Source organism: Oratosquilla oratoria, unplaced genomic scaffold (assembly GCF_046742065.1).
Source record: "Oratosquilla oratoria isolate Oo_2021 unplaced genomic scaffold, ASM4674206v1 SCAFFOLD50, whole genome shotgun sequence".
Classification (NCBI taxonomy): domain Eukaryota; kingdom Metazoa; phylum Arthropoda; class Malacostraca; order Stomatopoda; family Squillidae; genus Oratosquilla; species Oratosquilla oratoria.
In genome coordinates this window covers 1,683,970-1,707,367 of record NW_027467714.1, presented here as the reverse complement: position 1 = coordinate 1,707,367, position 23,398 = coordinate 1,683,970, and the positions used below count along the sequence as shown (strand labels likewise).

Below are 23,398 nucleotides of genomic sequence, written 5' to 3'. Positions count from 1 at the left end.
TCGTACGGCTGGCATTGGCTGCTGCCCGCGAGATTTAAGTCCCGTATTGAAGTGGTTAAATAGTCATGGTGAAATGACACATCCCTGATGCAGTCCCACCTTTACCTCAAACCACTTACTCCATTTCTATTTCTAACACAGGCTATACTACTCCCGCAAAAACTGTCCTTAAACTTTTCCGTATGATGATGCCTACATAAGTAGCATGAGGCAAGAGTGGATATACAAGGTTGCTGGCGTTGGCATCTTGATTATATTTATTTTATAAGTTGCCCCCAAATTCTGTGAACTGGTTTGATCATGTTTTCTGTGTTTATTATTACATACATATACCAAGGCTTTTTTCCCCTTACAAGGGGGTAGCCAAAAAGAAAAAGGCATAAAATCATTCCCACCCATTCCATCCCTCAATACACTCCACACCCCTCCACCCTCCCTCTTATCTTAGCACCTCCTGAATGACGGGTCATCCCTGCACCTTGTCCACTGCCTTGGGTCAGAAGCAGTGTCGCAAGACACAGCACATCCACAGTAAGGCCGCTTCATTAAATCGGCGACCCCCACCCCCCCTCCGTCCCCCCATTGCATAAAAAGAGAGGACGGGGAGAAATCCCTTCGGGCTGCGTCAAATTTTGCTCACACATACCTCACCCCCCATCCACCAGCCCATTCCACCTCATGTAATCACAACATCATCCATATACAACCATTCTCCATTCACCCCTATCTTCTGTCCTCTCCTGTCCTTCCTCAACAGACATTCCCCTCTTCCCCAAAGCCCCCTTCACCCCATCCATCCACCTCATCCTAGGACGTTCCCTCATGTTCACTCCCTCCACATCTGCCTTCCACACCTCTTTTACTAGTCTTTCTTCACTCATTCTTTCCATGTGTCCAAACCATCCTCATATTCTTTCATCAACCCTATCTCCCAGCTCCTTTTCCATCCCTGTTCTCCTCACCTCCTCATTTCTCACCCTATCTAGCCTAGTAACCCCCATCATACTTCTCAGACACCTCATCTCAAACACATTCAAACTCTTTCTCTCTTCTTCTCTTATGTTCCATGTTTCTGCCCCATACAATGCTGTTGCCACAATCACTTCTTCATACAGTCTCCTCTTAGCATCCATTCCCAAATGTCTATTCCTCATTACACTCTTTAATCCACTAAGGCATTTACTCGCTTCTCTCAATCTACATTCTACATCCACTTTCACTCCACCTTTCCCTGCCACATTTGCACCCAAGTATCTAAAACTATCCACTTCCTCCAGTCGCTCTCCCTTAATGCTCACTTCCAGTCTACTGCCACTTTCACCCCTTGTACATCTCATCACCTTACTTTTACCCACATTTATCTTTAGCTTTCTTCTATCACATACTCTCCCAAATTCTGCCACCAACTTCCTCAATCCCTCCTCCGATCCTGCCACAAGCGCAGTGTCGTCCGCAAACAACAGCTGGCTCACCTCCCACTTTTCTTCATTTTCTTTAACCATCTCCAATCCCTTGCCCATTACCCTTGCATTTACCTCTCGCACCACACCATCCATGTATAAATTGAACAGCCAGGGCGACATAACGCATCCTTGATGAAGTCCCACCTTTACCTCAAACCACTCACTCTCTCCATTTCCAATCCTGACACAAGCTCTACTACTCTCATAAAAACTCTTGACAGCTCCTAGAAGCTTTCCTCCTATCCCATATATCTGCATAACCTCTCACAGTGCCTTCCTGTCTACCCTATCATAAGCCTTTTCCAGATCCATAAAAGCCCAAAAAACATCCTTCCCCTTTCCTATAGCTTTCTTACATATCTGTCTTACCACAAAGATCTGATCTACACAACCTCTACCTGTCCTAAATCCACACTGTTCCTCACCAATTACTCCTTCTGTTCCTCTCCTAATCCTCTCAATCAAGATCCTCCCATAAGCCTTCCCAACTACACTCAACAAGCTAATCCCTCTGAAACTACTACATTCACACTTGTCCCCTTTTCCCTTGTAAAGAGGAACTATACAGGCACTCCTCCAGTCCTCTGGCACTCTACCCTCTCTCCAACAAACATTAAATAACCTCACCAACCAGTCCACCATCACTGTACCTCCCTTTTTCAGACATTCTGCATGGCATCCATCCAGACCAGGTGCCTTACCTCCTTTCATCACCTTAACAACTGCCTTCACCTCATCCTTCCTTATTTCTCCTCCATTCTCCTCATTCATCACTCTCATTTTCTTCGCACTTCCCACTGCAGCAATCTTTCCTTCCCTATCTTCCTTCACATTTAGCAACTCCCTAAAATATTCTGCCCATCTTCCCCTTACTGTCTTCTCTTCCATTATCATCTCTCCATCTGCACCTTTTACCTTTTCTTCTCTATTTGATTCGCCTCCTCTTCCTTTCTTAATTTCTTTCCAAAACATCTTTTTATTACTTTCAAAATTTTCTGTCAAACTCTTACCCATTTCACATCTGCTCTCCTCTTTACAACCTTTACCTTTTGCTTTACTTCTCTTTTCTTTTCTTTGTACCTCTCATATGACTCCCTCGTCCTATTTTGTAACCAATCTGTGAAGGCTCGCTTCTTCTCTTCTACAACCTTCTTTGTTTCCTCATCCCACCATTCACTACCCTTTCTTCTATTTCCCCCTGTCCTTCTTGTTCCACACACCATCTTTGCACACTTTATGACTCCCTCCTTGAACCATCCCCATTCCTCCTCCACACCCAGCTCTACCCTTTACTCCCTCCCACTCCTCCTTCAGCCTCTTTCCGTACTCCTTCTCCTTTTCCTTCTCATTCAAAGAGTTCACTCTAAGAACCTCCCTACCTTTTGTCCCTTTCCTCTTCCTCCATCTATCCTCCACTTTCAACTTACCTTCCACCAAAAAATGATCTGATATTCCCCCACCCTCTCCCCTTAGCACATGTACATCCTTAACTCTTCCTATCATAATCCTTTTTACCACTACATAATCCATTAGCGCTCTATCTACCACCCTTCCCTCCACCATCCTCTCCCATGTGTACTTATGCTTGACTTTCTTCCGAAACACTGTATTTGCTATCATCAACTCTCTAGACACATTTCCACCATCAACTCTCCACTACGATTGTTTCCTGGAACTCCACATTTCCCAACCACTCCATCAATTTGACCATTTCTCTCCCTAGCATTAAGGTCTCCCAGTACTATCACATTGACATTTCTTCCCAAATCCTCTATGCACTCATTTAGATCTATCCAAAAGGCCTCCCTTTCTCCTACATTCTTCTCACTGCCAGACCCATATGCACTTACAAAGACCCACATCTCCTTCCCCAGTTTCACCTTCATCCACATTATCCTTGAGGAAACCTCCTTCCACTCCACTACCCGTTTACCTATCTCTTCACTTACTAGAATAGCCACCCCTTCCCTCCCTCACCCTCTCTTCACTCCTGATAACCTCCCACTTACACTCCCAAACTTACACTCACCCTTCCCTTTCAACTTTGTTTCACTCAAAGCCAACACATCCATCTTTCTTCTCACAAACATACTACTTATCTCTTCCCTTTTACTCTCATCTGTACCACATCCACGCACATTAAAAGACCCAAACCTTAGGGTGCTGGTCCGAGGACTTCCAGCCCCTCTTATGCCTTCTCTTTTTCTTTTAGGAATTTCCCCTGTGGGGCTACAAGGAGAAGGATGCCTAGTCCCAATCCGCGTCCCTTTCTTCTCGCCTCTTACGATCCAAGTGGAAATACTTGGTGGCAGTATTCTTTTCCCCCATCACAGAAAAGGAATACTCAGAGAAATGGTACAGGACAGCAACAAGGGGTTGGAGGACATCATAACGGAGGGACAGTCGTAGTATAAAAGTGTCATCATTTCTCTATGAACAGAATTTTCCTCTATCATAGAGAAAATGATGTGTGGCTCTGGTCCGTAGGGGCGCCCTATATAGACCCTAAAGTATCAACTGCATGCTACTTTGCCACAATACAAGCAGCCAATACCCCAGACTCGGAGTAAAAGAGAATGAGTAATACAGCTGTGACTATATTTTATAATGCAAGTAGTATGATACATTGTACATTAGGCATCTTATGCTGGGCACGAGAATTTTAATGGTATTAAAGAGGTTAACAGCTTTCCCCTGATCCTATATATCTACCAAATCTCTCACAGTTCCCCCCTGTCCACACATAAGCCTTTTCAAATCCATAAAGGCGCAAAAACCATCCTTACCTTTTACTAAAGCCCTCTCACATCTGTTTGGGGCATTGGCTGCATGTTGTTATGGTATGGTAAAATATCTGGGAATGGATGCTAGGATGAGGTTACATGAAGGAGTGATTGTGCCAACAGCACTGTATGGGGCAGTAACATGTGTGACGCCTATGGGGAAGGGCCAGGTTAAAAAACTAGAGTTCTGCTTAAGAATGATTATTTCCTTCAAAAGAAACAAATAAGGTCGAAAAATAGAAGTTGCCAAAACTAGCGAAAAGTACAATGTCCAAAACACGTAAATTCACAGACAAATAAATACCAGACAATGGGTTTCTTTAGAACATAAAAAGCTAAGATTGCCAAGACACGTATATATATAAGTGTCGATCAAATATCGACATTCAACAAAGAAAAAAAAATAGTCTTAAAGACAATATGTGGTAAGGTCAAGAAATTTCGACCCACAGAAAGGAAACTAAGTCCTACGTAATATTTTACGTAAAAATTACAAAGTCGAGAAAATTCTACGACTAAAAGTCTAAATCCAACAAAGAGGACGAGATCTAGCAAAGCTAGACTAAGATATGAGATTAGTGCAATGGGACTCTGATATAAGCAGAGACCCGAATGACTCGAGAAAATACAAGTCGAGATGAAACTACGACTAAGTCAGTCCAACAAAGTGGATAAAACACTAGCAAAGCTAGACAAGGTAGCATGGGAGCTCTGATAAGCAGAGTCCAGCTTGACCGTTACAAGCAGATGTATATATACACTTCTCCGTAAGATCCGGAGAGATGCCAAGTGTCGCTAGACACGACGATCAACAAGAGTGTTTAGGAATACTTCCTAGTACATACACGGATATTCTTTACATCAATGAATAGATAATAATATTTGATAAAGTTACCTTGTCAATCTTAGATAAGCAGAAACTTAATAGTTTTTATATGAAAATCTATACGTACGTAAATGTAAGTTAGGGACGCCGTTGCCCAAGTATTCGTTCACATGCAATTTTTCCAGAACGCATGTAAGCTACGAATTCCCACACCGGCGTTTCGGCGTCCTAGGACGACGGCAATATACAAATTCTCTATTCTTACGTAAATCAATTCCTAAGATTGACAAGATAGATCCACAAGGTAATACACATACATAAATCTATATGCAATGTATGAAATATGTTTGTCAAAGCACAAAAAGGAACGAAATACGTCTGATGAATAGAATTCATCACTTTGAGAGTCTCCATATGTCGATTACCGCACGTAGGCACAGATCTTTCTCACCGACATCCGAAGACTAAGAGAACATGTAATATCTCTAATCTTACGTAAATAAATTCGTAAGATTGACAAGATAGATCCACAAGATAATATACATACATAAATCTATATGCAATGTACAGAATATGTTTGACAGAGCACAAAAAGAATGGAATACATCATAAATATATAATTCATCACTTTAACAGTCTTCATACGTCGATTACCGACGGTTGGATGCCGAGAGTCCACCAAGTCTACCGTGGGAAAGGCCGGCATAGTCCAAGGTACACATACGCACATGCGTGCATGTGCGTCTGAATCAAATGTTCACTACGACGAGTCTGTAGTCGTAACTCATGGAACGTAAGAGAGGAAGAGGGAAGGAGTTTGAATGTGTTTGAGATGAAATGTCTGAGAAGTATGATAGGGGTTACTAGGGTAGATAGAGTGAAAAATGAGGAGGAGAACAGAGGTGGAAAGGGAGCTGGGAGATAGGGTTGATGAAAGAGTATTAGGATGGTTTGGATACATGGAAAGATTTAGTATATCTAGACTTTGCAAAAACTTTTGATACCGTCCCACACGAAAGACTACTTACTAAATTAGCTTTGCATGGAATAAGTGGTAGCCTATTAGGTTGGACTAGTAATTGGTTGAAGGGTCGAAAACAGAGAGTTGTTTTAAATGGAAAAACTTCTGGATGGAAAAGTGTTGCAAGTGGAGTTCCTCAGGGTTCCGTTCTTGGGCCACTTCTATTCATAGTATATATAAATGATATAGACCATGGACTAAAATCTACTGTTTCCAAATTTGCTGATGATACAAAACTGTGCGGAGTGGCAAATGATCACTCAAACCAATTAGATATTCAAGAAGATTTAGATAGATTACAGCAATGGTCTGAAAAATGGCTAATGAAATTTAACACAAGTAAATGCAAGGTAATGCACATAGGTAAAAATAACAGTAAGTACGATTACAAGTTATTTGGAAATTCGTTAACAAAAGTGGATAGTGAAAAAGATCTCGGCGTAATTATCAGTAACGACCTCAAATCATCCAAGCAGTGTATTTCAGCCTCTGAGAAAGCAAATAAGATTCTAGGACTGATTGCGCGATCTTTTGATTTCAAAAGTCCATCACTCATTAACAAGCTATATAAATCGTTAGTTCGTCCACATTTGGAATATGCTGTTTCTGTATGGTCACCGAATCTCATTAAAGACATTGACAGACTGGAAAAAGTACAACGGCGAGCCACAAAACTGATTCCAAATATAAAAAATAAATCATACAAAAATCGACTAAAACATATGAATCTGTTTTCCCTAAAAAAGCGTAGACTCAGAGGTGACTTGATACAGGTCTTTAAAATTCTAAAGGGAATTGACAACATCAAAAGTGACAACATTTTTACATTGAATGAGAATCAGACAAGAAACAATGGCCTCAAACTGTCCGGAAATAGATTCAATTTGGAAGTAGGTAGAAACAACTTTGCCAACCGTGTAATTAATGAATGGAATAAACTTCCTGCACAGGTAGTGCAATGTAGTTCAGTTCAAAGCTTTAAGAATCATTTAGATAAATACCTAAGTAAGATGCTGTAATGATTATGATTTATGTTATATTATTTGTTTTTGTTTTGTTATCATTTGTCTGTCTGATTTTCATTTATTATTAGTTATATGTCAATTTATTATTATTTACTATTTACCTGTTTGTTTATTATTTAACTATACCTATGCATTTATTTATGTATTCTATTTGTTATTTACATTATCATAGTTTTTATTTATTATTTTATTATTAATATGATTTTTTTTTTTTTTTCGCATCCAACCTAGATATGGAACAAAAGGTCTCCTGTCGGCATGCTCCGCCTTTGTAATCCTTTGAAAGATTAGTAAAAGAAGTGTGGAAGGCAAAGGTGGAAGGAGTGAATATGAGGGGGCGTCCTAGGATGAGATGGATGGATGGGGTGAAAGGGGCATTACAAAAGAGAGGAATGTCTGTTGAGGAAGGATGGGAGAGGACAGAAGATAGGGGTGAATGGAGAAGGGTTGTGTATAGATGATGCCGTGATGCATGAGAGGGAGTGGGTGGGGGATGGGAGTTAGGAAGTATGTATGAGAAAAAATTTGACGCTGCCCGAAGGGATTTCTCCCTGTCTTCTCCTTTTCTGCATGAGGGGACAGAGAGAGGTGGTTGCCGAATTTATGAAGTGGCATTGCTGTGGATGTGCTGTGTCTTGTGACACGGCTTCTGACCCAGGGTGGTGGATGGGATGCAGGGATGCCTTAAACATTATATTTGTATCAAGCCAAGAATGGAAAATTAATTTTGATACCATAAAGTGTGAAGTATTGGAAATTGGCAATAGCTCTTAAAGACCAATTTTGAAATATGGTTTAGGAAGTGAATCCTTTATAAGGGGAAAAATATTTGGGAGTGTTGATAAAAGAACCTAACCTGATGGACATATCAGTTGGATTGTGGGAGAGATTGTTGGTTGTTACCCAGGAGTTGTGGCTTTCATAAAAGTGAAACCTAGCACAGCATCCCCAAACTGTCCCCATTTATAGGTAAAGTTTTAGCAATATTTAACCCCTTCCATACGGTGCCGCACACGTAGGCGTCATGAGGAGCAAGTGGATTCGCGACGCTGCCATATCGGCGTCTTGATTATATTTATTGTAGTCGCCCCTGTGTTTTTACATTCTCCCAAATGCGCCCTGAATCCCATTCTCTGTGGTTTTCAAAATTCGCGGGTGAAAGAGAGAACGATCGATATAAGCGGTGACTATATTTTATGATGCGAATATTATTACGTTACGTCATACGGCTGGCATTGGCTGCTGCCCGCGAGATTTAAGTCCCGTACTGAAGTGGTTAAGAATCTAGAAAAATCAAATCTATTATGAAAAACACTTTTGGTTCTTTGCAATTTGTTGTTTGGATGAATTATTTTTAACCTGTGTTAGTATTGTTATTATTTATTTCATTCTGAGTGAAACAATTTGAGCATAATTCACTGATATAACTGTTTACTTTCTCAGGTACACTTTGCAGGCCTCCACTTTCCAAATGGCTGTATTACTGCAATTTAATAATGCAGTTTCTTGGACAGTTGGACAGCTTCAGGTAAGAACAAATTGTCATCAATGTATATCCCACACTCTTCCCCCTCCCTCTCTTGCTCCCTTCAGCCTCCCTCCTCTCATCCTTCTATCTTCTTTCCCACCCTTCTTTCCATCTCTCTCCACTCTCAAATACTATACAGTGATACCATGGAACTCTGAATTAAATCTATGTGGTAGGCCGAGTTCTCAAGATTTTAATTTCCAAAACAATTTTTTTCTGTGATTTTCAACATATATTTGTGTATATATAGGAGGTGCCAAGGTAAGAGGGAGGGTGGAGGGGAGTGGAATGTATTAGGGATGGAATGGGTGGGAATGGTTTTTATGCCTTTGTTTTTTGTGTTGATCAGATTTTTGTGGTAAGACATATGTGAGAAAGCTACAGGGAAAGGTAAGGATGTTTTTTTTTGCCTTTTATGGATCTGGAAAAGGCGTATGACAGGGTAGACAGAAAGGCACTGTGGGAGGTACTGCAGATATGTGGGATAGGAGGAAAGCTGTTAAGAGCAGTCAAGAGTTTTTGCAAGAGTAGTAGAGCTTGTGTTAGGATTAGAAAGGGAGAGAGTGAGTGGTTTGAGGTAAAGGTGGGACTTCATCAGGGATGTGTTATGTCACCCTGGCTGTTCAATCTTTACATGGATGGGGTGATGCGAGAGGTGAATGCAAGAGTAGTGGGTCAGGGAATGGAGATGATTAAAGAAAATGGGGAAAAGTGGGAGGTGAGCCAGCTGTTGTTTGCTGACGACACTGTGCTTGTAGCAGGATCGGAGGAGGGATTGAGGAAGTTAGTGACAGAGTTTGAGAAGGTGTGTGAAAGAAAGAAGCTGTAGATAAATGTGGGCAAAAGTAAAGTGATGAGATATACAAGGGGAGAGAGTGACAGCAGGCTGGAAAGGAGCATCAAGGGTGAAAGATGGGAGGAAGTGGATAGTTTTAGATACTTGGGTGCTAATGTGGCAGGAAAAGGAGTGGGGGTGGAGGTAGAATGTAGATTGAGAGAAGCGAGTAAATGCCTTGCTGGATTAAAAAGTGTAATGAGAAATAGACATCTGGGAATGGATGCTAAGAGGAAGTTAAATGAAGGAGTGATTGTGCCAACAGCAATGTACGGGGGAGAAACATGGAACATGAGAAAGGAAGAGAGAAGGAGTTTGAATATGTTTGAGATGAAATGTCTCAGAAGTATGATAGGAGTTACTAGGCTGAATAGTGTGAGAAATGAGGAAGTGAGGAGGAGAACAGGGGTGGAAAGGGAGCTGGGAGATAGGGTTGATGAAAGAGTATTAGGATGGTTTGGACACATGGAAAGAATGAGTGAAGAAAGATTAGTAAAAGAAGTGTGGAAGGCAGAGGTGGAAGGAGTGAATATGAGGGGGTGTCCTAGGATGAAATGGATGGATGGGGTGAAAGGGGCATTACAAAAGAGAGGAATGTCTGTAGAGGAAGGACGGGAGAGGACAGAAGATGGGTGAATGGAGAGGGGTTGTGTATAGATGATGTTGTGATGCATGAGAGGGAGTGGGTGGGGGATGGGGGGTGAGGAAGTTATATATGAGAAAAAATTTGACACAGCCCGAAGGGATTTCTCCCTGTCTTCTCCTTTGCTGCAAGGGGGGATGGAGAGGGGGGGGTTGCCGAATTTTTGAAGTGGCCTTGCTGTGGATGTGCTGTGTCTTGTGACATTGCTTCTGACCCAGGGCAGTGGACAGGATGCATGGATGAACCGTCATCCAGGAGGTGCCAAGATAAGAGGGAGGTAGGAGGGTGGAGGGGAGTGGAATATAAAGGAAATGGAATGGGTGGAAGTGGTTTCTATGCCTTTTTCTTTTTGGCTATCCCCCATGTTGGGAGAAAAAGCCTTTGGTATATGTGTGTTTTTTTTGGCTACCTTCCTTGTAAGGGGGAAAAAGCCTTTGGTATATATATGTGTATACATAATCACGAAGAACCCACTGTCGGAATTTAAAGGAAACTTTAGAAGAATGTGTAACTTCTATATTTCGGCTAATAGCTATAGCCCTCTGAAGAGGGCTATAGCTATTAGCCAAAATATAGAAGTTACACATTCCATTATCATCTCTCCATCTGCATCTTTTACCTTTTCTTCTCTACTTGACAGTAAGTACATACATACATATACCAAGGCTTTTTCCCTCTTACAAGTAGAGAAGAAAAGGTAAAAGGTGGAGATGGTGAGATGATAATGGAAGAGAAGGCAATGAGGGGAAGAGGGGCAGAATATTTTAGGGAGTTGCTAAATATCTGGGGTATTGGCTGCTTGTTATTGTGGAAAAGTAGCATGCAGTTGATATTTTAGGGTCTATATGGGGCACCCCTACGAACCAGAGCCACACATAATTTTGTCTATGATAGAGGAAAACTCTGTTCATAGAGAAATGATGACACTTTTATACTACGACTGTCCCTCCGTTATGCTGTCCCCCAACCCCTTGTTGCTGTCCTGTATCATTTCTCTGAGTATTCTCTTTCTGTGGTGGGGGAAAAGAATACTGCCACCAAGTATTCCCACTTGGATCGTAAGAGGCGAGAAGAAAGGGATGGGGATTGGGACTAGGCATCCTTCTCCTTGTAGCCCCACAGGGGACATTCCTAAAAGAAAAAGAGAAGGCATAAGAGGGTCTGGAGGTTCTCGGACAAGCACCCTAAGGATTTGGGTCTTTTAATGTGCGTGGATGTGGTACAGATGAGAGTAAAAGGGAAGAGATAAGTAGTATGTTTGTGAGAAGAAAGATGGATGTGTTGGCTTTGAGTGAAACAAAGTTGAAAGGGAAGGGTGAGTGTAAGTTTGGGAGTGTAAGTGGGAGGTTATCAGGAGTGAAGAGAGGGTGAGGGAGGGAAGGGGTGGCTATTCTAGTAAGTGAAGAGATAGGTAAACGTGTAGTGGAGTGGAAGGAGGTTTCCTCAAGGATAATGTGGATGAAGGTGAACCTGGGGAAGGAGATGTGGGTCTTTGTAAGTACATATGGGTCTGGCAGTGAGAAGAGTGTAGAAGAAAGGGAGGCCTTTTGGATAGATTTAAATGAGTGCATAGAGGATTTAGGAAGAAATGTCAATGTAATAGTACTGAGAGACCTTAATGCTAGGGTAGGAAATGTGGAGTTCCAGGAAAGAATCGTAGTGGAGAGTTGATAGTGGAAATGTGTCTAGAAAGAGAGTTGATGAAAGCAAATACAGTGTTTCGAAAGAAAGTCAAGCATAAGTACACATGGGAGAGGGTGGTGGAGGGAAGGGTGGTAGATAGAGCACTAATGAATTATGTAGTGGTAAATAGGATTATGATAGGAAGAGTTAAGGATGTACATGTGCTAAGGGGAGAGGGTGGGGGAATATCAGATAATTTTTTGATGGAAGGTAAGTTGAGAATGGAGGATAGATGGAGAAAGAGGAAAGGGACAAAAGGTAGGGAGGTTCTTAGAGTGAACTCTTTGAATGAAAAGGGGAAGGAGTACGGAAAGAAGCTGAAGGAGGAGTGGGAGGGAGTAAAGGAGAGAGTAGAGCTGGGTGTGGAGGAAGAATGGGGTTGGTTCAAGGAGTGAGTCATAAAGTGTGCAAGGATGGTGTGTGGAACAAGAAGGACAGGGGGAAATAGAAGAAAGGGTAGTGAATGGTGGGATGAGGAAACAAAGAAGGTTGTAGAAGAGAAGAAGCGAGCCTTCACAGATTGGTTGCAAAATAGGACGAGGGAGTCATATGAGAGGTACAAAGAAAAGAAAAGAGAAGTAAAGCAAAAGGTAAAGGTTGCAAAGAGGAGAGCAGATGTGAAATGGGGTAAGAGTATGACAGAAAATTTTGAAAGTAATAAAAAGATGTTTTGGAAAGAAATTAAGAGAGGAAGAGGAGGCAAATCAAGTAGAGAAGAAAAGGTAAAAGGTTCAGATGGAGAGATGATAATGGAAGAGAAAGCAGTAAGGGGAAGATGGGCAGAATATTTTAGGGAGTTGCTAAATGTGAAGGAGGATAAGGAAGGAAAGATAGCTGCAGTGGGAAATGCGAAGCAAATGAGAGTGATGAGTGAGGAGAAATAAGGAAGGATGAGGTGAAGGCAGTTGTTAAGGTGATGAAAGCAGGTAAGGCACCTGGTCTGGATGGATGCCATGCAGAATGTCTGAAAAAAGGAGGTACAGTGATGGTGGACTGGTTGGTAAGGCTATTTAATGTTTGCTGGAGAGAGGGTAGAGTGCCGGAGGACTGGAGGAGTGCCTGTATAGTTAATCTTTACAAGGGAAAAGGGGACAAGTGTGAATGTAGTAGTTTCAGAGGGATTAGCTCGTTAAGTGTAGTTGGGAAGGCTTATGGGAGGATCTTGATTGAGAGGATTAGGAGAGGAACAGAAGGAGTAATTGGTGAGGAACAGTGTGGATTTAGGACAGGTAGAGGTTGTGTAGATCAGATCTTTGTGGTAAGACAGATATGTGAGAAAGCTATAGGAAAGGTGAAAGATGTTTTTTGGGCTTTTATGGATCTGGAAAAGGCTTAAGACAGGGTAGACAGAAAAGCACTGTGGGAGGTTTTGCAGATATATGGGATAGGAGGAAAGCTTCTAGGAGCTGTCAAGAGTTTTTATGAGAGTAGTAGAGCTTGTGTCAGGATTGGAAATGGAGAGAGTGAGTGGATCGAAGTAAAGGTGGGACTTCGTCAAGGATGCGTTATGTCGCCCTGGCTGTTCAACTTATACATGGATGGGGTAGTGCAAGAGGTAAATGCAAGGGTAGTGGGCAAGGGATTGGAGATGGTTAAGGAAAATGGAGAAAAGTGGGAGGTGAGCCACCTGTTGTTTGCGGACGACACTGTGGTTGTGGCAGGATCGGAAGAGGGATTGAGGAAGTTGGTGGCAGAGTTTGGGAGAGTATGTGATAGAAGAAAGCTAAAGATAAATGTGGGTAAATGTAAGGTGATGAGATTTACAAGGGGTGAAAGTGGCTGTAGACTGGAAGTGAGCATTAAGGGAGAGCGACTGGAGGAAGTGGATAGTTTTAGATACTTGGGTGCAAATGTGGCAGGAAAAGGTGGAGTGAAGGTGGATGTAGAATGTAGATTGAGAGAAGCGAGTAAATGCCTTGGTGGATTAAAGAGTGTAATGAGGAATAGACATTTGGGAATGGATGCTAAGAGGAGACTGTATGAAGGAGTGATTGTGCCAACAGCACTGTATGGGGCAGAAACATGGAACATAAGAGAGGAAGAGAGGAGTTTGAATGTGTTTGAGATGAGGTGTCTGAGAAGTATGATGGGGGTTACTAGGCTAGATAGTGAGAAATGAGGAGGTGAGGAGGAGAACAGGAGTGGAAAAGGAGCTGGGACATTGGGTTGATGAAAGAATATTAGGATGGTTGGAACACATGGAAAGAATGAGTGAAGTAAGACTAGTAAAAGAGGTATGGAAGGCAGATGTGGAAGGAGTGAACATGAGGGGACGTCCTAGGATGGGGTGGATGGATGGGGTGAAGAGGGCTTGAGGGAAAGGGGGAATGTCTGTTGAGGAAGGACGGGAGAGGACAGAAGACGGGTGAATGGAGAATGGTTGTATATGGATGATGTTGCGATTGCATGAGGTGGAATGGGTGGGGGATGGGGGGTGAGGTAGTATGTGTGAGTAAAATTTGACGCAGCCCAAAGGGATTTCTCCCCGTCCTCTCATTTTATGCAATGGGGGGACGGAGAGGGGTGGGTCACCAATTTAATGAAGCGGCCTTTCTGTGGATGTGCTGTGTCTTGCAACACTGCTTCTGACCCAGGGCAGTGGACAAGGTGCAGGGATGACCCATCATCCAGGAGGTGCTCAGATAAGAGGGAGGGTGGAGGGGTGTGGAGTGTACTGAGGGATGGAAGGGGTGGAAATTATTTTATGCCTTACCCTTTTTGGCTACCTCCCTTGTAAGGGAGAAAAAGCCTTGGTAGATGTATGTATGCTAAATGTGAAGGAGGATAGGGTGGGAAAGATAGCAGCAGTGGGAAATGCTAAGAAAATTACCATGATGAGTGAGGAAAATGGAGGAGAAATAAGGAAGGATGAAGTGAAGGCAGTTGTTAAGATGATGAAAGCAGGTAAGGTGCCTGGTCTGGGTGGATGCCATGCAGAATGTCTAAAAAAAGGAGGTACAGTGATGGTGGACTGGATGGTGAGGCTACTTAATGTTTGCTGGAGAGAGGGTAGAGTGCCTGTATAGTTCCTCTTTACAAGGGAAAAGGGGACAAATGTGAATGTAGTAGTTTCAGAGGGATTAGCTTGTTAAGTGTAGTTGGGAAGGCTTATGGGAGGATCTTGATTGAGAGGATTAGGAAAGGAAGAGAGGGAGTAATTGGTGAGGAACAGTGTGGATTTAGGACAGGTAGAGGTTGTGTAGATCAGATCTTTGTGGTAAGACAGATATGTGAGAAAGCTATAGGAAAGGTGAAAGATGTTTTTTGGGCTTTTATGGATCTGGAAAAGGCTTACGATAGGGTAGACAGAAAGGCACTGTGGGAGGTTATGCAGATATATGGGATAGGAGGACAGCTACTGGGAGCTGTCAAGAGTTTTTATGAGAGTAGTAGAGCTTGTGTCAGGATTAGAAATGGAGAGAGTGAGTGGTTTGAGGTATAGGTGGGACTTCATCAAGGATGCGTTACATCGCCCTGGCTGTTCAACTTATACATGGATGGGGTAGTGCGAGAGGTAAATGCAAGGGTAGTGGGTCAGGGATTGGAGATAGTTAAAGAAAATGAAGAAAAGTGGGAGGTGAGCCATCTATTGTTTGCGGACGACACTGTCCTTGTGGCAGGATCGGAGGAGGGACTGAGGAAGTTAGTGACAGAGTTTGGGAGAGTATGTGATAGAAGAAAGCTAAAGATAAATGTGGGTAAATGTAAGGTGATGAGATGTACAAGGGGTGAAAGTGGCGGTAGACTGGAAGTGAGCATTAAGGGAGAGCGACTGGAGGAAGTGGATAGTTTTAGATACTTGGGTGCAAATGTGGCAGGAAAAGGTGGAGTGAAGATGGAGGTAGAATGTAGATTGAGAGAAGCGAGTAAATGCCTTGGTGGATTAAAGAGTGTAATGAGGAATAGACATTTGGGAATGGATGCTAAGAGGAGACTGTATGAAGGAGTGATTGTGCCAACAGCACTGTATGGGGCAGAAACATGGAACATAGAGAGGAAGAGAGGAGTTTGAATGTGTTTGAGATGAGGTGTCTGAGAAGTATGATGGGGGTTACTAGGTTAGATAGAGTGAGAAATGAGGAGGTGAGGAGAACAGGAGTGGAAAGGGAGTTGTTGTTGTTGTTGTCGTTCCCTAGACTGTCTGTCCGAGCAGTCCCGTCTCCTCAAGGAAGGCCACAGCCGAAACTGGGTTTTCCCACAAATCCTTTATAGAGTGTATGTTGTGTTGTTTGCGTGCATGATTGTGTATAATGCAGTCTTCCATTATGTGTTGTATGGTATGGGGTGAAGTGTTACATCCTGGGCAGCTGTTCACAACACGGTCGTCCAGCCTCTTCTGGTAGCTTAGAAGTGCTGGGTGGTGACCGCATCGCAGTCTGGCCAAGTGGACTCTGTCCTTTCGTGGGAGAGAGGATTCAGAAGGGTGGATATCAGGGGGTCTGGCATGCAGCAGTGTGTTGTCTTTCAGTGTGTTAATGGAGCGGTGAGTGATATGATTATGAATATGTTTCCGGAGGCTGGTATTTGGTGGTTGTGGAGGAAGAGAAGAGAGTTTCTGTGCGTAATAAAGGTCTTTGGGTGTAGTTTTAATGTTTCTTGGTGTGTGTGGGTGTTCTGCTATGTAGTGTAGCGGGTGTGATGTGTTTGTGGTGGCTGCAGCAAGTGTTTGTGTGCCTCTCATGTCGAGGTGGTCCTTGACTTTGAGGACTTTTGTTTCATGGTGTAAATGGTCTGTAGGTGATGTATTTGTGCAGCCTGTAATATTTTTTAGGGCTTTGTTTTGTATGCTTTGAAGGGTGTTGTGGTGTGTCTCACTGAGATTAGGAGCCCATGCAGGACTCGCATAATTCCTCACTGAGCGTATGCATTGTTTGTATATTGTTATATTAGTTTCTTTGTTTTGTCCAAATGTTGTTCCTGTGATTGACTTAAGTGCGTTAAGTCTAGGTGTGCATTTGTTTTTTATGTTTGTGAGGTGTTGTTTGAAAGACATGGATGTATCGTATGTTACACCAAGAATTTTCGGTGTGTTTGTGTGTGGTATTAGAGTGTTGTTGATGTAGAGATGAGGTATGTATTTGTGTTCTTTTGTCCAGTTGGTGAGAAGTGTTGCTGTAGATTTGGTTGGAGCTATTTTGAGTCTGTTTGTGATGAACCATGTGTTGAGTGTGTCAAGGTAAGGCTGGATTATTTCTGCAGCTTTGTCTGTGTTACGATGTGTGCATATGATTGTTATGTCGTCTGCGTAGGAAGAGATTTGTATTTCTGAGGTGTCTGGTGTGGGTAAGTCATGCATGTATAGATTAAATAATGTGGGGGATAGAACTGAGCCCTGTGGTACTCCGTTCTTAATGTTTCTGATGTGCGATGATTGGCCATTATATGACACATGAGCATTCCTGCCTGCCAGATAATTGGCCAGCCATCTTTTGGTGTTATTGTGCATGTCTGTGTTATATATTTTATTTGTTAGGTTGTGGCGGGGGATAGCATCAAAAGCTTTACTAATGTCCAATGTTATAAGAAGTGTTCTGTGGTGGGGCCTATCTGAATTGATGCCATCTAAAATTCTTTGTGTGAGGTTTGTCAGAAGAGTGTTTGTGGAGTGTAGTGGCCTAAAACCGTGTTGTGAGTCAGCAAGGGGAATATATGGTGTGACAAGTTTAAGTATTAGGCGTTCAATGACTTTAGAGGGGGTGCAGAGAAGTGTGATTGGGCGGTGCAATGTTGGGATTGTTGGGTCTGTTCGGTTTTGGAATGGTGATTATTTTACCATGCTTCCAGATGTCGGGTATAGTGTTGTGTGAATAGCTGTAGTTTGCAATGTTTGTGAGTGTGTGTATACCTTGTGGTCCAATGTGTTTTAGGTGGATGTTGCTTATGTTATCAGGGCCACAGGCAGATGAGTGCTTGAGATTATGCATTATGAGTTTTGTCTGACTGTCTATGAAGGGTGTATAGTCTGAGTCTGTGGGGAAGTCTTTCTTACGTCGAATGGTGCGTCGGTCGTCAGGGTGAGATGTAAGATGGCTCGTCTGTGCAAAATGACGTATGAGTGCGTTTGCTTGTTGTCTGTTTGAGGGTAGATTATCTGTTGTTGTGATTATTGCTGCGTGAGAGCGTGTAGTGTTAGTGTTGGATAGTGTGATGCTGTTGAGTGTTTTGTACAATTTGCTGGTGTTTGTTTTGTGATCAAGTGTATTGATAAAGTTTTGCCAATTTTGTGTTTTTTGTTCATGTATTTTATTGGCAATCACAGTGTTTAGTGTTTGTATTTGGTCTGCTATGTTTTGAGGGATAGGTGTGGGGGTATCGTGTTTAAGTGTGTCACGTTGTCTGATGAGGCCTTGGATTTCTGGTGTGAAGTTGGGGTTGTGTGATTTTCTGTTGCCTCTAGGGATGTATCTCTTGTCTGCGTTTTGTATGATTGTATTAAAAGCGTGCACAGCATTGTTTATGTTTGTGATTGGTGTACTGTTATGTGTTTCAAAATGTTGTTCTGTCTCTTCAGTAAAGGCTTCCCAGTTAGCTCTCTTGTAATTGGTGTAAGTGTGTCTGTGGCCAGCTGGGGTGCATCTTGTTTTGGTGGTGATGATGATTGGAAGGTGGTCAGAGCCAAGGGCTCCGACCACTCTCCATGATGTTGTTGGGGTTAGGCAGGGGGAGCAAAAGGTGATATCAGGAGAGGAGGGAGTGTAGAGGGCTTGGTATGGGATATGTGTATGATTATGCGTGTTGTTCATGATAGTCAATGAGTCGAATTGAGTCTGTATATCAAGCCCTCTGTCTGTGTCAGGGTTGTCGACAAACCAGGCAGACGACTTGGCGTTGAAGTCACCACCCATGATCAGGTTGGGGATTGAGGTTAGTTGGCTGAGTTGAGGTCTGAAGGTGTTTGGAACTGTGGGGGATGATTGGGGGGGAATGTATATGTTAACTATTGTTAGTGTTGAATTGTTGCCTGTGCGGATACGAATGGATTGGGTTTCTGTTGTGTTATCTGTGGTAGGGAGGAGAATTTTGGTTGTGGCACTTGTGTCCACAAAACAGATGGAATGGTGGATCAGGGTGATGAGTCCACCGCCATTGCCGTCAGTCCGGTCTTGTCTGATGGTGGTGTAATTATGAAATGATGGTGTTTTGTGTGAGTGTCTTAATTTTGTTTCTTGTAAAATTGCAATGTGTATGTTGTGTTGTTTAAGAAAGTGTTCAAGTTCATGTTTTTTAGTGTTAATACCGTCAATGTTGTGTTGTAATATGTTGATGTTGTGTGTTTTGTATGTGTTGTATGTTGCCGTTTGGGGTTGAGGTTGGGGTGGTAGTGGGGAAGGTGTAGGATCTGGGTCAGAGGGGGGGAAAGGAGAGATCGGGGACAAAGGAAGGGGAGTACTAATCGGGGGTAAGGGCAAAGGGAAATTGGGAGTGGGTAAGGGTGTTGGCTGTGGTTGGGGAGGTGGGATTGGGGTTACTGGAGGGCAGGTAGAACATGTCCAAGTGTTTGTGTATTTGTTTGTGTCAGCAAGTGTTGTAAAAGTGAGGTGGGCCCAGTTTTTGCACATATTGCACTGAACTGAGCCCTTTGTCTGTCTGCTCGAAGTAATGGGTTTAGAGCATGTTGGGCATGTGTATTTTGTGGTGGGCCCAGGATTGCTCTCTACATCTCCGGCTAAAAGTAGAAGAAGAGGGGTGATCGCCGGAAAATGACCCCTCAGTGCAGAAAAAACGTAACATTGTGTGTTGGAAAAAAAAGGATTGTGGTACTCCCCCAGGTAGGCGTAGCTCCTCCTTGGGGATCGGTGCCATCTGCGTAGAGCTGATGGCCAGGGGTGGTTGCTGCTGATTGGCCCCCAACTCTTGGGGTTGGGGGGTGGTCCCACGACGTAGACGTTGCAGCTCCAGGACCTGGAAAGGGAGTTGGGAGATAGGGTTGATGAAAGAGTATTGGGATGGTTTGGACACATGGAGAGAATGAGTGAAGAAAGACTGGTAAAAGAGGTATGGAAGGCAGAGTGTGGAGGGAGTGAAAATGAGGGGACATCCTAGGATGAGGTGGATGGATGGGGTGAAGGGGGCTTTAGGGATGAGGGGAATGTCTGTTGAGGAAGGACGGGAGAGGACAGAAGATAGGAGTGAATGGAGAATGGTTGAATATGGATGATGTTGTGATGCATGAGGTGGAATGGGCGGGGGGATGGGGAGTGAGGTAGTATGTGTGAGAAAAATTTGACGCAGCCCGAAGGGATTTCTCCCCGTCTTTTCCTTTTATGCAATGGGGGGTCGCTGATTTAATGAAGCGGCCTTGCTGTGGATATGTTGTGTCTTGTGACACTGCTTCTGACCCAGGGCAGTGGACAAGGTGCAGGGATGACCCATCATTCAGGAGGTGCTCAGATTGGAGGGAGGGTGGAGGGGTGTGGAGTGTATTGAGGGATGGAATGGGTGGGAATGATTTTATGCCTTTTTCTTTTTGGCTACCTCCCTTGTAAGGGGCAAAAAGCCTTGGTATATGTATGTATGTACAAGGAAGGTAGCCAAAAAGGAAAAGGCATAAAATCGTTCCCACCCATTCCATCCCTGAATACACTCCACAGCCCTCCACCCTCTCTCTTATCGTAGCACCTCCTGGATGACGGGTCATCCCTGCACCATGTCTACTGCCCTGTTTCTGCCCCATACAGTGCTGTTGGCACAATCACTCCTTCATACAGTCTCCTCTTAGCATCCATTCCCAAATGTCTATTCCTCATTACACTCTTCAATCCACCAAGGCTTTACTCTCTTCTCTCAATCTACGTTCTACCTCCACCTCCACTCCACCTTTTCCTGCCACATTTGCACCCAGGTATCTAAAACTATCCACTTCCTCCAGTCGCTCTCCCTTAATTCTCACTTCCAGTCTCATCACCTTACTTTTACCCACATTTATCTTCAGCTTTCTTCTATCACACACTCTCCCAAACTCTGTCACCAACTTCTTCAATCCCTCCTCCGTTCCTGCCAGAAGTGCAGTGTCATCCGCAAACAACAGCTGGCTCACCTCCCACTTTTCTCCATTTTCTTTAACCATCTCAAATCCCTGACCCACCACCCTTGCATTTACCTCTTGCACTACCCCATCCATGTACAAGTTGAACAGCCAGGGCGACATAACGCATCTTAGACGAAGTCCCACCTTTACCTCGAACCACTCACTTTCTCCATTTCTAATCCTGACACAAGCTCTACTACATACATACATATACCAAGGCTTTTTCCACCTTACAAGGGGGGTAGCCAAAAAGAAAAAGGCATAAAATCATTCCCACCCATTCCATCCCTGAATACACTCCACACCCCTCCACCCTCCCTCTTATCTTAGCACAAGCTCTACTACTCTCATAAAAACTCTTGACAGCTCCTAGAAGCTTTCTTCCTATCCCATATATCCGCAAAACCTCCCACAGCGCTTTTCTGTTTACCCTGTCTTAAGCCTTTTCCAGATCCATAAAAGCCCAAAAAACATCCTTCCCTTTTCCTATAGCTTTCTCACATATGTCTTAACACAACAATCTGATCTACACAACCTCTACCCGTTCTAAATCCACACTGTTCCTCACCAATTACTCCCTCTGTTCCTCTCTAATCCTCTCAGTCAAGATCCTCCCATAAGCCTTCCCAACTACACTCAACAAGCTAATCCCTCTGAAACTACTACATTCACACTTGTCCCCCTTTCCCTTGTAAAGTGGAACTATACAGGCACTCCTCCAGTCCTCCGGCACTCTACCCTCTCTCCAGCAAACATTAAATAACCTCACCAACCAGTCCACCATCACTGTACCTCCTTTTTTCAGACATTCTGCATGGCATCCATCCAGACCAGGTGCCTTACCTGCTTTCATCATCTTAACAACTGCCTTCACTTCATCCTTCCTTATTTCTCCTCCATTTTCCTCACTCATCATGGTAATTTTCTTAGCATTTCCCACTGCAACTATCTTTCCCTCCCTATCCTCCTTCACATTTAGCAACTCCCTAAAATACTCTGCCCATTTTCCCCTTACTGCCTTCTCTTCCATTATTATCTCTCCATCTGCACCTTTTACCTTTTCTTCTCTACTTGATTTGCCTCCTCTTCCTCTCTTAATTTCTTTCCAAAACATCTTTTTATTACTTTCAAAATTTTCTGTCATACTCTTACCCCATTTCACATCTACTCTCCTCTTTGCCTCCTTTACCTTTTGCTTTACTTCTCTTTTCTTTGTACCTCTCATGTGACTCCCTCCTATTTTGTAACCAATCTGTGAAAGCTCGCTTCTTCTCTTCTACAACCTTCTTTGTTTCCTCATCCCACCATTCACTACCCTTCCTTCTATTTCCTCCTATCCTTCTTGTTCCACACACCATCTTTGCACACTTTGTGACTCCCTGCTTGAACCATCCCCATTCCTCCTCCACTCCTAGCTCTGCTCTATCCCTCCCTCCCTCCCACTCCTCCCTCAGCTTCTTCTTGTACTCCTTCTCCCTTTCCTTTTCATTTAAAGAGTTCACTCTAAGCACTTCCCTACCTTTTGTCCTTTTCCTCTTTCTCCATCTATCCTCCACTCTCAACTTACCTTCCACCAAAAAATGATATGATATTCCCCCACCCTCTCCCCTTAGCACATGTACATCCTTAACTCTTCCTATCATACTCCTATCTACCACTACATAATCCATCAATTCTCTATCTACCACCCTTCCATCCACCACCCTCTCCCATGTGTACTTATGCTTGACTTTCTTTCGAAACACTGTATTTGCTATCATCAACTCTCTAGACACATCTCCACCATCAACTATCCACCACGATTCTTTCCTGGAACTCCACATTTCCCAACCACTCCATCAATTGGACCATTTCCTACCCTAGCATTAAGGTCTCCCAGTAATATTACATTGACATTTCTCCCTAATCCCTCTATGCACTCATTTAAATCTATCCGAAAAGCCTCCCTTTCTTCTACACTCTTCTCACTGCCAGACCCATATGCACTTACAAAGACCCACATCTCCTTTCTCAGTTTCACCTTCATCCACATTATCCTTGAGGAAACCTCCTTCCACTCCACTACACGTTTACCTATTACTTTCAAAATTTTCTGTCATACTCTTACCCCATTTCATATCTGCTCGCCTCTTTGCCTACTTCACCTTGTGCTTTACTTCTTTTCTTTTCTTTGTACCTCTCATAGGACTCCCTCATCCTATTTTGTAACAATCTGTGAAAGCTCGCTTCTTCTCTTCTTCTCTTCTACAACCTTAATTGTTTCCTCATCCCACTTCTCACTACCCTTCCTTCTATTTCCTCCTGTCCTTCTTGTTCCACACACCATCTTTGCACACTTTGTGACTCACTCCCTGAACCATACTCCCTTCTTGAACCATCCCCATTCCAGATCTCTTCTGTAATTATCTTTTTTGAGTTTCTTTTCATGTCCTCTTGTTTTTCCATTGTCCCATTTCAGTAAATCATTCTTATCTAAAATTTCCATTCCTTTCATAATTCTATAGATAGGTCTCCTCTTTCCCTTCTTTGTTCCAGAGTTGGTAATTCTAATTTGGACAGTCTT

General features: G+C 43.2%; 1 protein-coding gene across 2 annotated transcripts in view; it reads left to right on the top strand.

Annotated features, from left to right (window-relative positions):
* Positions 1-23,398, top strand: part of Cul1 (cullin 1) — a 398,967-nt gene that overhangs the window by 326,499 nt on the left and 49,070 nt on the right. For both annotated transcript variants that reach the window (XM_076182129.1, XM_076182130.1), the window contains one exon: positions 8,562-8,646. In XM_076182129.1, the coding sequence (XP_076038244.1) occupies positions 8,562-8,646 (85 nt within the window). The remainder of the gene's footprint in view (positions 1-8,561; positions 8,647-23,398) is intronic.